Here is a 14504-nt window from a genome sequence, read left to right on the forward strand (position 1 = left end):
GAGTTCTGAGAACAGATGGAGCTTTGTTCTAAGCATTGATATTTGTCTTAAAATGCTTTTTAACTATTTAGCCTAGGTAACTCCTACCCACACCGCCCCTAGTTCACGGGGATGAAACAATGTGTTTCCCCAAGAAGCAGTCAGGGTCACTGTTCTGCCTCGTGCCCCTGGTCTCTGAGCACTAGGAGCCACTAGGAGCCATCAGCCCACACAAGAACCTGCCCTGGAGCACCTGGAGCTGTTCTTCTCAAAGACTGGGAGTCTCCTAGCACTCTTGTAACATTAAGTTCAACAGAGACCAAATGTTAGGATATGTCCTTAAGAAAATGTACTGAAATAGTCTAAGAAAGAGCACATGGAAAAGAACATTATCTCCTGTAGCGTCTCTAATGTTGTGTAAGTGGTTAGTTATAATGGGCCAACCTCGAGAGCTCCATCAAGGGACAGACTGACCTTGGGAGAAACACACAGGAGTGTACTCTCCTTGCTTTCAAACTATATTATCCAATTGAACAAACATACTTTATTGCTGATTTTTTAAAAGAGTATCTTTAGAACAAGGAGAATGAGCTCAAAGGAAGCCTGAAAGTAGAAGATGAAACAGGAGGTAGAGACTGTGCGCAGCCCACAGATTTCCTTGAAATGCCACTCCTTTGCCAGGACTGTGGTGGACAAATAAATGGAGCTGGAGGTTGGGTGTGCAAGCATATCTGCCAGGGGATTTAAGAGATTCAAGAGCAGGAATGGGGCTGGTGATTTGGGCTGAGCCAGATGTCATGGGGGAGTGGGATGTGTGAATATGGAATTAAAGATCAACTGAGGGTAGGAGAAACGACAGAACTGCATGGCACCTGGGGCTGCAACCTAGATATCTCCATTTGTTTCTTCATGGTACACAGTGATGAGGAGGGAGGATGGGGGAGCTTTCCTAGGTACCTATGACCCATGATGCTCCAGGGCCCACACATGGCATGCTCTGCAGTGAGAGAGTGAGACCCTGCCAAAAGCTGTCTATCTGAATTCTCCAGACTCCTAATCCCTATATAAGGAGGGCCTGGGAGTGGGCCCTCAACATAAAGATGGAGTTCGTTGTTTTTGTTCCAAATCTCCTCTTTTCCTTTTTATAACAGGAGATTGGGCCAACTAAGGCAAAAGCCTCCCTTCTTCCTATCCCTACAAAAGAAAATCTTCATAGCCTTTTTTTCTTCGCTGCCCTTTGAAAAATGGGTGCCTCCTTTTCTGAACCACATCATCTTTATTTTCTAAGACCTCCACTACCAGTCTGCAATACATATTCTCCTGTCTACACTCAGAAGGGCAGTCTCCTCAGGGAAGAGTTAGTAATATATTAACGGGATGGTACCCAGCCTAACCTTTCTCATTATCTTTAGGTGGGCCCCTAAAGAAGTTGTGACAAAAGAATTTTCCGAGAATTTTTGGAATGAGGTTATCTATCTAAATGCCTGGATGGGCCTTCAGCTACTTCTGTTCTCACTTTTAGAATACAGGCATCCCTTGCTATATGGAAAATCAGACAACAGAATTCTGAAATAGGGATTGGAGAAGTCAGGATGTAAATTCAGTTTACACTGCTTGTATATATGAATCTATGTAGATGGCCAGGTGAAGGAAATTCTTTCATTCAGCATATCCTAAAAAAGAAAGGGTATCTTGCTGCCACTATCATAATGGCCTTCCTTTCCTTTCTGCTGTGATGCCCAACTAGGGCAATGGCAGTAATAACATAGCAGTAGAATTAGCTTCCTATCAGAAGAATGGGGTGAATGGTTCAAACTTGAAAAAACAGAGACATTCTGTTTTTAAAGAAGTCCGTGGGGAGTAGAGTTCAACATGAAGAGTTCACTGGCTTAAATCAAACCACACAGCGCATGGTAAAGGATATTTGTAGGAGAGCAAGGAACACTGAATACCATGTTCTGGATGACTCGGCCACGAAGTAACTTTTGTAAGTAGACCACGGCCATTTCGATCTCCTCTTCTTCCTGAAAAGGGTGAAAAAGCAGATAGAAGAAGGTAGAGAGGTTAAAATGCATGATCTCCAGTCTGGCACATGGGGCAGAGAAGAGAAGAGATTAGACTGAGAAATGAATTTACATCCCTGAGATCAAAGACTCACTGAAGCAGCATGGAGGATGCTCAGTAGGACTTAGCATTTCGAGGCTCCTCAGTGACAATTAGGGCATAGAGGTCATAGGCAGCCACGTAAATTTTCCTCCCTTCCTCTCCCTACCTCTCCCTCTACCTCAGTCACCTAGGACCCTCCTCAGGCTCCACATTATCATCAATTATTACTAGTTCTTGGGCCAGTCCTGGACAGGATCTGCAATGGTAGAACTGGTGGTGTTGAGAGTTTGGAAGGAGAGAGTAAGCCCCTGGAGCTGTTCAGTCATCACCCTCAGCCAAAGGGCCAGCCTACTCCTCACCTCTGAACTTTTGTTCTACCCTAACTCCTATGAGGGGGCCTAAGATATCCCAGATATAGTTTTCCTTTGGAGCGTAGAAAAATCTTATTTCATTCAATTCATTATTTACAAAAGCCCCACTATTTATTAACCTATGTTCCACTTGGTTTTTCCTCTTCATGTTCTATGTGAAAAAAGTGAAGGCTTAGGTGTGGTTTGGGAGGAATATACAAGGGAATTTTATATTCCGTGGGTCCCCTTTGTTGGAAACTCCTGTAAATATCCAAAAGATTATATAAAGCTAACTTCTAGGGAAAGTGAGAAACCTTGGTCAGAAGTGATAGGCTTTAGCAATTTGAAAGGGAAGCAGGCAAACCAATTCCCAGGGCCCTGAGGAAAAAAGAACAGAATTGACTAAGGATAGAGCACTGTCCAGCAGGGTTCACATGAGAATCCCAGTCTTACAGACAGCTTCAAGTTTGCATGTCCCTGCCCCTCACACCCCACAACAGTACCCTGACCTTGCTGTAGCTTCTTCCTCAGACCACAGGGACCACTGTCTGAGGTCTGCAGTGGGGCAAATCCATGTTTTGTGACTCTATCCTATTAAGATATTCCTATTTTTTCCATGTTATGGTTGACACACATGGAGACTATAATTTTGGCCAACACTGGCATCCTGAGTCAGGAGAGGAGAAGAGGTTGTTCTGTGGACATAAAGGCCTCTTCAACTGTTCTTTCCTTGAGCTCATTCTTATGAGTCCCATTATGGACACATACACGTCTCCAACTTCGAGAGAAATAAACATACACATGCAACCTAATTCTGTTTGTTCTTTGATCAAACCTCTGGGTAAGAGTGAGCCCCGTTATGTTTGCTCCTTTTGAGCAAGCCTCTAGTTAAGGAGGGAACCTGATTCTGTTTGTTTCTTGGATCAAACCTCTGGGGACAGGTTGACAACCTCTACCTCCTCTCTCCTGGCCATCTCTTCAGTTTCCATGGCTTCCAACGTCACCTCTATGAAGATGACTCCCAAATCTCCACAAGAGCTCCAGACTCACATCACCAGTGCTTGCTAGAGATAATTCCAGCTGGATATCCTATAGGCATCCCAAACTTAACATGTCCAAATACAATTCTTTTAAATTCTACCACAAACTTCCTCCTTCAACCTTTTCTGTTTTTATTGCTGGAGTCCCCACCCTTTTAGTCACCTGGGTTCATATCTTCTAAGTCATCCTCAACACTTTTTCTTTCTTTTCCAATCAGCTGCCAAATCTTGTCACTGTGACTTCCACAAAATCCCTCCCTTGGGTCCCTTTCTCTGCATTCTCCCACATAGCACTTGGGTTCAGGACTGCATCATCTCCCTCCTGGACTATTATTACAAGAGCCTCCTTAAGCGTTGATCTTTCTCCACCCATTCCATCCTGCTCCATACAACTGACAAAATAATCCTCCTAAAACACGTTACCATGTCATTTCCCCTGCTCAAGAATCTTCAGTGGTTCCTAACTGCCTCTAAGATAAAACACAAACACCTCAGCTTCACAGAGAAAGAAAGCCTTTTACCATCTGGTACCAGGCTTACCTGTCCGGGCTTATTCTGAATTAGTCCCCAGTGCCTTGCATACAAGAGGCATTAAGAACATGTTTGTTGAATTGAGCTGGACTCTTAGTAATTCCTTTCTTGCAGCTAACAGTATACAGTTTATAACTTCCTTTTGGCTTATAGTTTCTTCTGCCTTCACTGAAAATAGTCTGCTACTTTGTTGTTGTTGTCGAGACCCCATTTGGGGTTTTCCTGGCAAAGATCCTGTAATGTCTTGCCATTTCCTTCTCCAGCTCATTTTACAAGATGAGGAAACTGAAGTAAACAGAGTTAAAAGTAACTTGCCCAGGGTCACACAGCCAAGAAGTGTCTGAGTCTGGGTTTGAACTCACATGTTCCTGACTCCAGGCCTGGTGCTCTATCTAGTTGCCAGCAGTCTGCTACGGCAGCTGCTGGGGCAATTGGGCCAGGCAGTGAATAAAATGCCAGGACCAACATCAGGGCTCCTCCCCCCCTTCTATGTTCAAATCTGGCCTTAGTCACTTACTTGCTGTGGGGCCCTGGGCAAGTCATTTAACTCAGTTCCTCATCTGTGAAATAAACAGGAAAAGGAAACGGCAAACCATCCCAGTACATTAGCAAGAAAACCTCAAATGGGGTCATGAGGAGGTGGACATGACTGAAGCGAATGAAAAAGTCTGCTACTGGTCCCTGTTCAATTTCATATATCTGACAATAATAATTATGTCACCTATACGCCTTCCTGTATAAAGACTAAATGAAGGTTGCATACCAAAAATTCAGTTTTCTTTAGGTATATTTTTCATTTATTCATTCTTAAAAAGTTTGGATATTATAACTTTTAACAAGAATGAAAGGATTAATTAAATTAGGACAAGATATAGGAGCACTGGTAAATAGGGGAGGGGGCAGTTTTCCATCTAAAATAACAATGTTATTGAATTTCTAATTAAGAGCAAACATTTCTAACTTACAGAAGAGCACATATCCAAGGTTGGTGTTGGAAGTCGAGGTGGTGGTATGACTCTTTTCTGAAGGAAGAAGAGCTTTTTCTTTGGCTCTAAACCTCTTCTCTTCTTATCCAACAGTGCCTGAAATAAAATATGTAACTTTATTCTTTATCTTTGTCTTTCTCTGATATAACTGGATCCTAGCAGCACATTTATTCTGTTACTGAAATAAATATCATCACTCTAGGCTAGTTATAAAGCAAATCTTACAAATTAATGTCAAGATGAACTCCTATGAAAATTTCTGGAATCCATCTTAAAATTTATTATCACTCTTTCCATTCATTTTTATTTAACATTAAAATTATTAGATTTTTTTCTATCACTTATTTTGAATTGTTATAGAATGTTTTTTTGAAGTGACTACAAAATTTTTTATTCTTATTATTCCTGCTATTAATCCAAGCTTAAGAAAATCAAGCTAAACAGAACTTGTTAGCTTCCTCTAACTAGGACTTCCCATTTCTTACAGATCAGTGATTATCTTTAAGATTACTCTAGATTACAGAATCATCTGGAGCCAGAAGGGACCTCAGAGGTCACCCAGGCCCACTGGGGCTGAGAAGTAAAATAACTTGCCCATTTTCCCATAAGCATTAATAAGGGTCCAAAGAGGGATCTGATCCCAAGTTCTCTGACTCCAGAGCTCTTTTCACCGAGTACCATAGTGACTACGACATTACTTTGTCTTGAATTAATTTATATGTAATTAAGGAAATAACTTCCCCCACCCCTTCCAAACATCTGCTGTGATACTGTGACAAAGAATCCTCGGTATGCAGTCTAACGGAGTCAGACACTGACATAGGATCTGAAAGCATACGCTAATCATTTTCACTGAAACGTTGAGGGTTCTATGTTCATAAAAGAGAAATTATACAGAAAGTGCTACCAATGACTGATACTGTTCACAGGAATGGTCGAGAGACCCTCCTCTTCACTGAGATTGAACCAGGTGGTGAGGAGTAAAGAAGATATCCCTTTGCTTAGGAAGCATTTATATTGTCAAGCAAAAAAGAAAATGAGGATGATTAAAACTAATGGCAAACATAATGTACTACAGCTTTACTATAATACACCTAATTAAAGGTTTAACAATGTAGTTTAAAAAAAGGCTTAGCGTTTAGCCCTACTTCCTATTCCATTATCTCACACCTTCTCCCTCCCACCCCACAACCATAATTTTTTTTTTTATCTTTCAGAATATATGGACTCTCCTGATGAGGGAAAGCCTCCAAGGAGGTGACACTACTTTGCATAGGAAAGACAAGAAGGATGGTGAAAGCCCACAAACCAAGAGAGCTTTGTATTTTCAGAAACTTCACCCAGAGAGCAGCAGTCCACAACACAACAGTCCCCTTTCTTCCCAGAGATACAAGGAACCCTGACTCCCTTATGACTTCATTTTTCTGGGCTTCAGTTTCTTCTTTTGTAAAATACGGGGGGTCAGACTAGATGACATCTGAGGTGCCTTCTATCTCTAAATCTCAGATCCAATGATCCTTTAGAAATTCCATTTTGCATCTTCCTCCCTTCCCCCACTCCATCCTCATCCTCCCTCCTAACCTCCCCCTTCCTAAAACACGGCAGAACTCCAGCTGCATACTAACTAGTCTCTGGCTTCATCTTCCATTATGGGAGTTACCACATTGTAATCTCACTATGGGGTGGTGTCATCATTAGTAACTTGTTCCAAATGCATGAACTACACAGGCTATGCCATAGTCTAGTTGTATGGGTAGTTAAGAATCATTTGTAAGAAAAGAAAATATGATTGCTTTATACCTGGTGAACCTCAGCTAACTCAAAATCCATTCTTGCTGACTTCTTAAGAAATTTATTCTTTGTGGTGATCACTTTGGGTTTTGGAGCTTTGATCCGAGGCTGTGTTACAAAATCTGGGAGGGAGGCCTCAAGTTCAAGTAATCCTAGGAGAACAAAAGACATGAAAAAGAAGGCATTTGATATAATTTTCATTGAATTAATGCTTATTAAGTAATACCCTCTGTACCTACCTCACTGTGCTAGGAACTAGGCGAGAAAAGTGCTTAAAGGTGAAGGTGAGGAGGGGAAGGTAGGGAGGAATGTTGCTCCCCAAATGTAACAACAGCCCAGGTCTGACTCAGATCAGGATGGAGATTAGGAACACTCTTAGAACATCTGAGAGTTAACAAAAGAAGATTTACTTATTCCTAGCAGGAGGAGGATATTCAAGTTAGGGAAAGGATAATTATTCAGCAAATATGTAGTTTTGATTCAACTTGGCCTAGCTTCTTGGCCACTGTATTGTCCCTGACAGGTGCTCAGAAGGACGTAGGAGTTGCTGTTGATTCTTCTGAGACTTGGAATTTTTGTACCTAGGCCACCCAGAGTCCATATTAATTGGCCTAATCCTTTAATCTCATGATTTAAGTCTTCAGGATAGTTATGAAACTTTGTAAAGAAAACCAAGTTTAATCCACAAAAGGACAGACCCTTAGGATTTGTGCCTATCACAATGACCAACTGATTTCTTCTACTCTGGGAAGTAAGCATAATTAAGAAGGCACTAAAAGAAGTGTAAAGACTTAGGTAATCTCAGAAGGTAAAGAAGATAATAAAAAGTATGAAATTTTGATGTGCTAATAAGGTACTAACATCTTACTACCCTATCTATTTCATCAAATTCTTGATAGAATTAGAAAGGAAGAAGACTGTTCATGCCTCTGGTCACTTTAAAAAAGTTAGCTTATTAAATATTAAACATTCAGGCACCAAGAGATGGCAATCAAGCAAGAACCAACGGCTCTTCTCTTTTTGGGGTGGGGGAGGTAGGGAGGAGATTTTCCTCCAACCTTTCCCTCCTCCCCACACTGGTTATGATGCTTTGAAGAGCTCAAGAAAGGAAGCAGAGAGAGGCAGCAAGGAAGCAGTCTAAAGAACCATAACCCCTTCTAACTCTACATCTATGATCCTCTGATTGGATGGAAGCAGCCAGCTAATAAAACATTAAAATGGCCAACTATGGAGACAAGGCCAGGTATGGAAAAATGAAGCCAGAGTCGGGAAGACGGCCTGGCCAGAAGGACTTGGCGCTGGAAGTTGGTATTTTCTAAGTATTTTACATTCACATTTTTCAGTTGCTACATGCTAACTGTTCATGGTTTGAAATTACATCCAAGGTATATTCCAGTCTCCATTGGAAGTCATTCTCCTAAAAGCAGAAGTTGGATGGATAAGCATTTATTAAGAACATACTTCAGGCATTGTGCTAAGTGCTAGGGACATAAAGAAAGGCAAAAGACAGGCCTTCCTATCAAGGATCTCACAGTCTGATGGGTGAGACAAGAAGCAAACAACTATGTACCAACAAGTGTGTACAGGACAAACTGGAGATGATCTCAGAGAGAAGGAAGGAGCATTAACAGGAGCTGAGAAAGGCTTCTTATACAAGTGGGTTATTAGCTAGAAGCTGAAGGAAGCCAGAAAGCAGAGCTGAGAAGAGAGAGACTTCCAGGTCTGGAGGACAGATAGGAGATGAAATGTCTTGTCTGAGACACATCAAGGAGCCCAGTGTCACTAAACTGAAGGGTCCGTGAAAGGGACCGCTGAGTGGTGTAGTGGGTAGAGCCCCAGCCCTGGAGTCAGGAAGCTCAAATTTGGCCTCAGACACTTACTAGCTGTGTGACCCTGGGAAAGCCACCTAACCCCAATTACCTCCCCTGACCCCTCCCCGAGGGGAAAGAAAGAGTACACAAGCATGAGTGAGGTGGTGTAAGGAGACTGGAAACACAAGAGTGAGTCAACTTATAAAAGGCTTTGCTGATAAATGCTGGCAGTTGGCCTTGCTGATAATTTCATCTTGACAAAGGGAGAAAAAAGGGTATGTGGCATCATTACCCATGTAGCTGCCTAAGATTAAGATGCTCACTTATGAGTGGGGATGGGGCCAGTGTATCAGAATAATCTATGGGGCATGGCACCTCGAGCGTGCAGATTGAGTTTTCTAGCATGAGGAGTTCATCCTTGGTTTCCATATAATCAATCTCTCCTTGTCTGACTCCCAGTTCCAGTCCTATAGTGATTTGTCCTATCTCTTCCTTCTTGTCAGTTACTTGGCAACCCTGCTTCCTTTGGATGCATCTTTTTGGTATAGCTAGGCCTCCAGTGAATGAATGAAAGATAAGCATTTATTCATCATCTGCTATGCATCAAGTACTCGCCTCGGTGTTGGGGTACAGTCGCAGGGATATCTTCTCCATGAATGGTAACACCGATGTGATTACAGTTAGAGAGCAAGGGGGAAAAGGGGAACTTGAAGAAGGAGGCAAGCAGGAGAGGAGAAGATCAATAGCAGAGTATTTAGATGGTGGGAGGGCAGTGTACTGGGTCTGGGTCTGGGTCTGGGCTAGATGGAGATGTCTCACCAATTGGGAGCCCAGGGCCCCAGGGTAGGAGGCAGTATGCTGGGTCTCAGTTGGAGGATGGGCCTAAGAGCTACTTACTGCAAGAAGGTAGCCCAGAGAGCAGCATGTGGGGTCTGGGTCTAAGCTAGACTCTAGATCCTATCTTGGCCCAAATGGTCAAGACCATATGAGGTACTCTATGGGATCCAAGCTACATCTCCACTCCGTATGGTGAAACTGATATGGACCAAGAGGAAGAAAGCAGCTGGACAAATGAAACATTTAGAGTGACCATACTACCTGGCTCTTGGGATAGAGAAGACCTTTAGGGATGTGTACCCTGGCTTTTACTTAAGTAAGCAGATTTCAAAAAATTCAAAGAAAAGATTGCTACGAGCCTGAAAGAGTGAGATGATGCTGAAGCCTGGGACTCTAAAAGAGAAATGGATTCAAGGGAAGAGAGGCTCTCAAGAATTAAACTCTCTGACTACCTCATTTTGGATCATTCTGAAAAGGGAAATAAAGTGTCCAAATGAGTGTTTGACGTAGAGGAGAATTCATGCTTCAAGTAGAGATTAGAGCAAATAACTTCTAAGATTCCTTCCAACTCTATGACTATATGATTCTATAATGTCACTTAATACAATATCAAGGCTTCCTGAATGTTAGCAGTAAAGGAAATTTCTAAAAATATAATCATCTTTTACCATGATGATAAAACGGAAGAATCAATCTCACCCTCCCCCCCCCAAAAAACAATGGGAAATATAATAAAATCAAAATAATTTTTGTATGTAATAAACAAGTTTTGAATATAATAAAAATCAAAAGAATTAAGAATATGAAAAAGTCATGTTTAAAATTTTTAAATAAAAAAATAAAAAAGGAACTCTGAAACAAAACATTGTTATTACATTACTCAAAAGAATTTACGGCCAGTCCACTATTTATGTGGGCCTTCTTTATCACAACTGATTCACTGTCCATTGGACTTGCTTTCTGAATTATTTTTTAAGTAGTGGTGACAGATTTGTACAAAACTTTATAGTTTTTTTTCCATATCTCTCTCAAATGCAATGGAACAAATCTATGAGATGGTTGGCAACAATCAGAAGCAGAACAGTCTGTAGTCAAGTACAGAGAATCAAACTGTTCCTTGTGAACTCAAAGGAGCTTTATAAGGAGATATTCTGTTTCATTCACCTTTAAAAAAAACTTCTAACTCTCTCTTCTCCCAGGGTTCATATTATCTTTTAACCACCTTGTCAAAGTCACCCCCCAAGCTTCCCACAAACTTGTAGTTTGTCCTTCTAAGAGAGTACATTTTTCTTCAATGTTTCCTTCCTAAGCGTTGGTTTGGGTTGTTACTGACTCTATTAATACATCTGATACATATATTTTATGAGTTCTTCCTAAGCAAGCATATCTGTTCGTCAAAATAACAGTGTATTGAAAAGAATAACTTCCTTAGTTTACTCTTTCCATAGCTATGGCTTTCTTATATTGAGCATCTTCACTCATATGCTTGAGTTTTTCATGATGACTTACCCTCATAGGTGTTGAGAAAGTGGTTTTTGACAACAAAGCGTTCTGAATTATTATCTGGAAAGCGACCCAATCGAGAAAGTGGTCCGTAGACATGAGAGGCGTAATCGTTATATTCACTGATGATGTTTCTTCTCTCAAATTTCCCCTCCACATTTCTTCCTTTCATCATCATTTTTCTGATTGCTGAAATTTAATGCACCTACATGAGGAACTGCTTCAGAAATATTGTTCTAAAAGAGTAAAGTTACCTAACAAATCAGACCTAAATTTAGCCAAAGACCAGTTCCCAAACTAAACAAGGTTCATATCCAATGTTATATTGAAAGTCCAACAGCAATCTCAGCTACATCTAAACCAACACTTTATTTTGAGGAACACTGATGTGTTTATACTGAGTTTTGTGTGCTTTGCAAACTATGCTCAGAGTCATGTATACGGCATTCCAAACTACATCGTCACATGAGAAACTAACTGAAGTCTGATCTTTAGTATATTCACATGGTGACAGCTGAATTGAAGAAACATTTATATTCTGCACACATTATGAGTGCAGATACAAAACTGAAAGTCTCAGGGACCTTTCGTTTCACTAGAATTCATGCCTACATAAAGCCTCATGGGCTAGTCAGCTGTGAAACCGTTTGATATTACTTAGTCTGATTCCATAGCAGGAGCTTCAGAAGTAGCTGGACACAAAATGCTTAAATCCTTCCCTCAGAGAAGAGCTGAGAGAACCTAATAGCACAGAAAAGACTAATCCCAAATAGTCTTGGGAATTAAAGAATGCCCCAGTTGCATATTTTTAGGATTGCTCTGTAGCCAGAAAAAAAAGGAACTGCCATAAACCCTCAAAACATAACTAAAGACCCACATGGGCTACTTTTATTTTATTGTCCAAACTTCACCTTCAAGTCTTGGCACCTGGTAAGGTCAATCATCTAGAACTCCAGTACCCTAAAATGAGGGAAATTCTATGGTAGAGACCTGTCCATTATACGCCTACCGCCTAATTTACACAACCTGATTGCCAGGCAATTATCGGTAGATTTTTCTAGAATTCAATTTTCGCCTTTTCTTCTTTCTGGCTTTTAACAATAAACCACTATCCATTTCTCACTTCTGGTTGTGCACACTAAGATGATTTTAAAAATCAGCATATTTAATTGCACAGTCAATTTGAGAGCTTATTTCAACCCAATTTTTCAATTCCATGATCTTTCCTATGACACAAATTACCTGATACATGTGTGTGTCTAATTTTTGATAATTTCTCTTCCTTTTCTTCCTGAAGTGCAGCCCACTGGGCATTTAAACGCTTTATGTTCACCTCATTTTGATCATCTTCACGCTTTTTCAATAGCTGTTTGAGGACCTCTAGTTGAAGTTCCTGCAGTCTTTAAATGACAAATAGACAAATATACAAAGATATGACATCTCAAATAGGAATCCTCCAATAAAGTATAGATGAGTTACTGCCAAAAGTCATTCCTTTTATTTTGGCTAGCATTCTTTTGTCAATTATTTATTTTGTGTGGCATTTCCAGGGACTAAAGCTTATACCGATACTCCGAACCTATCTAGTATTGACCTAATTAAAATCCTACACCCTTTTGCAGGTGTCAAGGTTTGACTACATCAACAAATCAGACCAAGGAGATTCTCATGATGCAAGGTCACTAGAAAATAATTCCCATTGATAAAAAATCTTTGCTGCTTCCTCTTCACCCTCTTAACATGGAAAAAGCATAGATGACTTTTGCTACAGTCATTGGGGAAATCAGTACGGATTCACTGGATATCCCAAAGGTCCCTTCTGGTTGTCTCTCTCTTTCTTCCAGCTTTCTATTAAGGACTCCAAGTATTACAAAAGAAGGCTAGGACATGTCCCTAGCCCTGATAGTTCAGGATCTATCCCACATCCCCTTGAAGAGTATTGTTTTGGGTTTTTTTTTCCAGTCTGTGTAACTTAAAGGTCCATTGTGTGGCATTAATTGCCACTGCCATTTTCAAGGTAACTGACATTCAAATATAGATATGGATTAACTAGTAAATTAGTACATGTTGAAAGCTCATTTTAGTGGAAAAATAACAAGTTAGTCCAGAATAAATAAAATAACAATCAGTAACTATTATAACCACCAGAGAGAATGGGAAAGATAAAAAAATACATGAATTCAAATCTCTGTTCTGTTCATTGATTCCGCTTTTTTTTTGTATTTTAGTCAAGCCTATCTATCCCACAGTCATAGAATCTCAGAGATATAGAGGCCACCAGAGGCCATTTGTTAGGGCAGGTAGGTGGCACAATGGACAGAGTGAAGTCAGGAAGACTGTGTGATGCTGGACAAGTCACAGTCTCCCCAACTATAAAATGAACTGGAGAAGGAATAGCAAACCACTCCAGTCTTGCCAAGAAAACACCCAAAAGGGTCACGAAGAGCTGACCTCTACTGAAATGACTAAACAACAAAAAGGAAATGCTTACCACAAACTTCAGCGACGTTTCAGACAATGAGACTATCTCCTGAAGGCCTTGGGCCAGGAAATTCAATTCGAAAAACTTGAGCCTGAGCGTACACTTACCTAAGAATGTCTCTGCAACTAGCTCCTAAGGAAATGGCAAACCACTCCAATATCTTTGCTCAGGAATTCCCACACGGGGTCATGAAGGGCCGGACATGACTGAAAAACGACTAAGCAAAAGAAGTTATTTAGCCTAACCTCCACCTAGAAAGAAAAGTTGTCTTCAATGTCGTCATCCCAAACAACTAGTTATCTGGTCTCTACTTGAAAATTTCTCATGAGAAGAACCTACCAACTTCTGAAAAATTAGAAAAAAGGTTTAAACATCAGATCCAGATCTGTGTCTTTATAAGCCCCTAATTCAGTCCTCGGGATCCAAGAAAAACACATCTAACCCTGTTCCATAAAGAAGCCCTTCAAGTACTTGAAGACAGTTATGTCATTCCTACTTGGCCAGGATTAAGCAGGCTTGCCTCGGTTTCCTCATCTGTAAAATGAGCTGGAAAAGGAAATGGCAAACCACTCCAGTATCTTTGCCAAGAAAACTCCAAAAGGGGTCACTGAGAGTCAGACCCAACTGAAACAACTCAACAACAAAATCACCTTCGTTTCTCTAGGATAAGCTTCTCCAGTTTCTTCAAATTATCCTTACATAACAGTTTCCAGTTCCAGGTCATCATACACTCCAGCTTGTCAATACCCTTTCTAAAATGTCCTGATCTGAACACAATATTCCAGATGTGTCCTGACCAGAGTTGTCCCCTACAGGGACATTCTTTCTCTCCCTCTGTTTCTTAGCACATACACAGCCTCAGACCTTGTTAGCTTTGGAGATTGCCATGTCATAGTGTTTTGAGCTCACTAAAACCCCTCAATTTTTTCATGTGAATTGTTGTCTAGCCTCACTTCCCCTATCCTGTATTTGTGCAGTTGATTGTTTTTAACCCAAGTACAGGCTGGAATTTGGAATTGTGGTTGGTCATTGTGTTAATCAGAGTTCCTCAGTTTTTCAAAGGTATTTATCTTTCCAATGTTGTTATT

The 14504-nt window shown here is 40.7% G+C and overlaps 1 protein-coding gene across 2 annotated transcripts in view; it reads right to left on the reverse strand.

Annotated features, from left to right (window-relative positions):
• Positions 1–14504, reverse strand: part of CFAP91 (cilia and flagella associated protein 91) — an 82502-nt gene that overhangs the window by 11693 nt on the left and 56305 nt on the right. For both annotated transcript variants that reach the window (XM_072613912.1, XM_072613913.1), the window contains 5 exons: positions 12177–12334; positions 10941–11123; positions 6793–6935; positions 4972–5088; positions 1932–2003 (listed from right to left, as the gene is read on the reverse strand). In XM_072613912.1, the coding sequence (XP_072470013.1) occupies positions 1932–2003; positions 4972–5088; positions 6793–6935; positions 10941–11123; positions 12177–12334 (673 nt within the window). The remainder of the gene's footprint in view (positions 1–1931; positions 2004–4971; positions 5089–6792; positions 6936–10940; positions 11124–12176; positions 12335–14504) is intronic.

Source organism: Notamacropus eugenii, chromosome 5, assembly GCF_028372415.1.
Source record: "Notamacropus eugenii isolate mMacEug1 chromosome 5, mMacEug1.pri_v2, whole genome shotgun sequence".
In the NCBI taxonomy this organism is placed as follows: Eukaryota; Metazoa; Chordata; class Mammalia; order Diprotodontia; family Macropodidae; genus Notamacropus; species Notamacropus eugenii.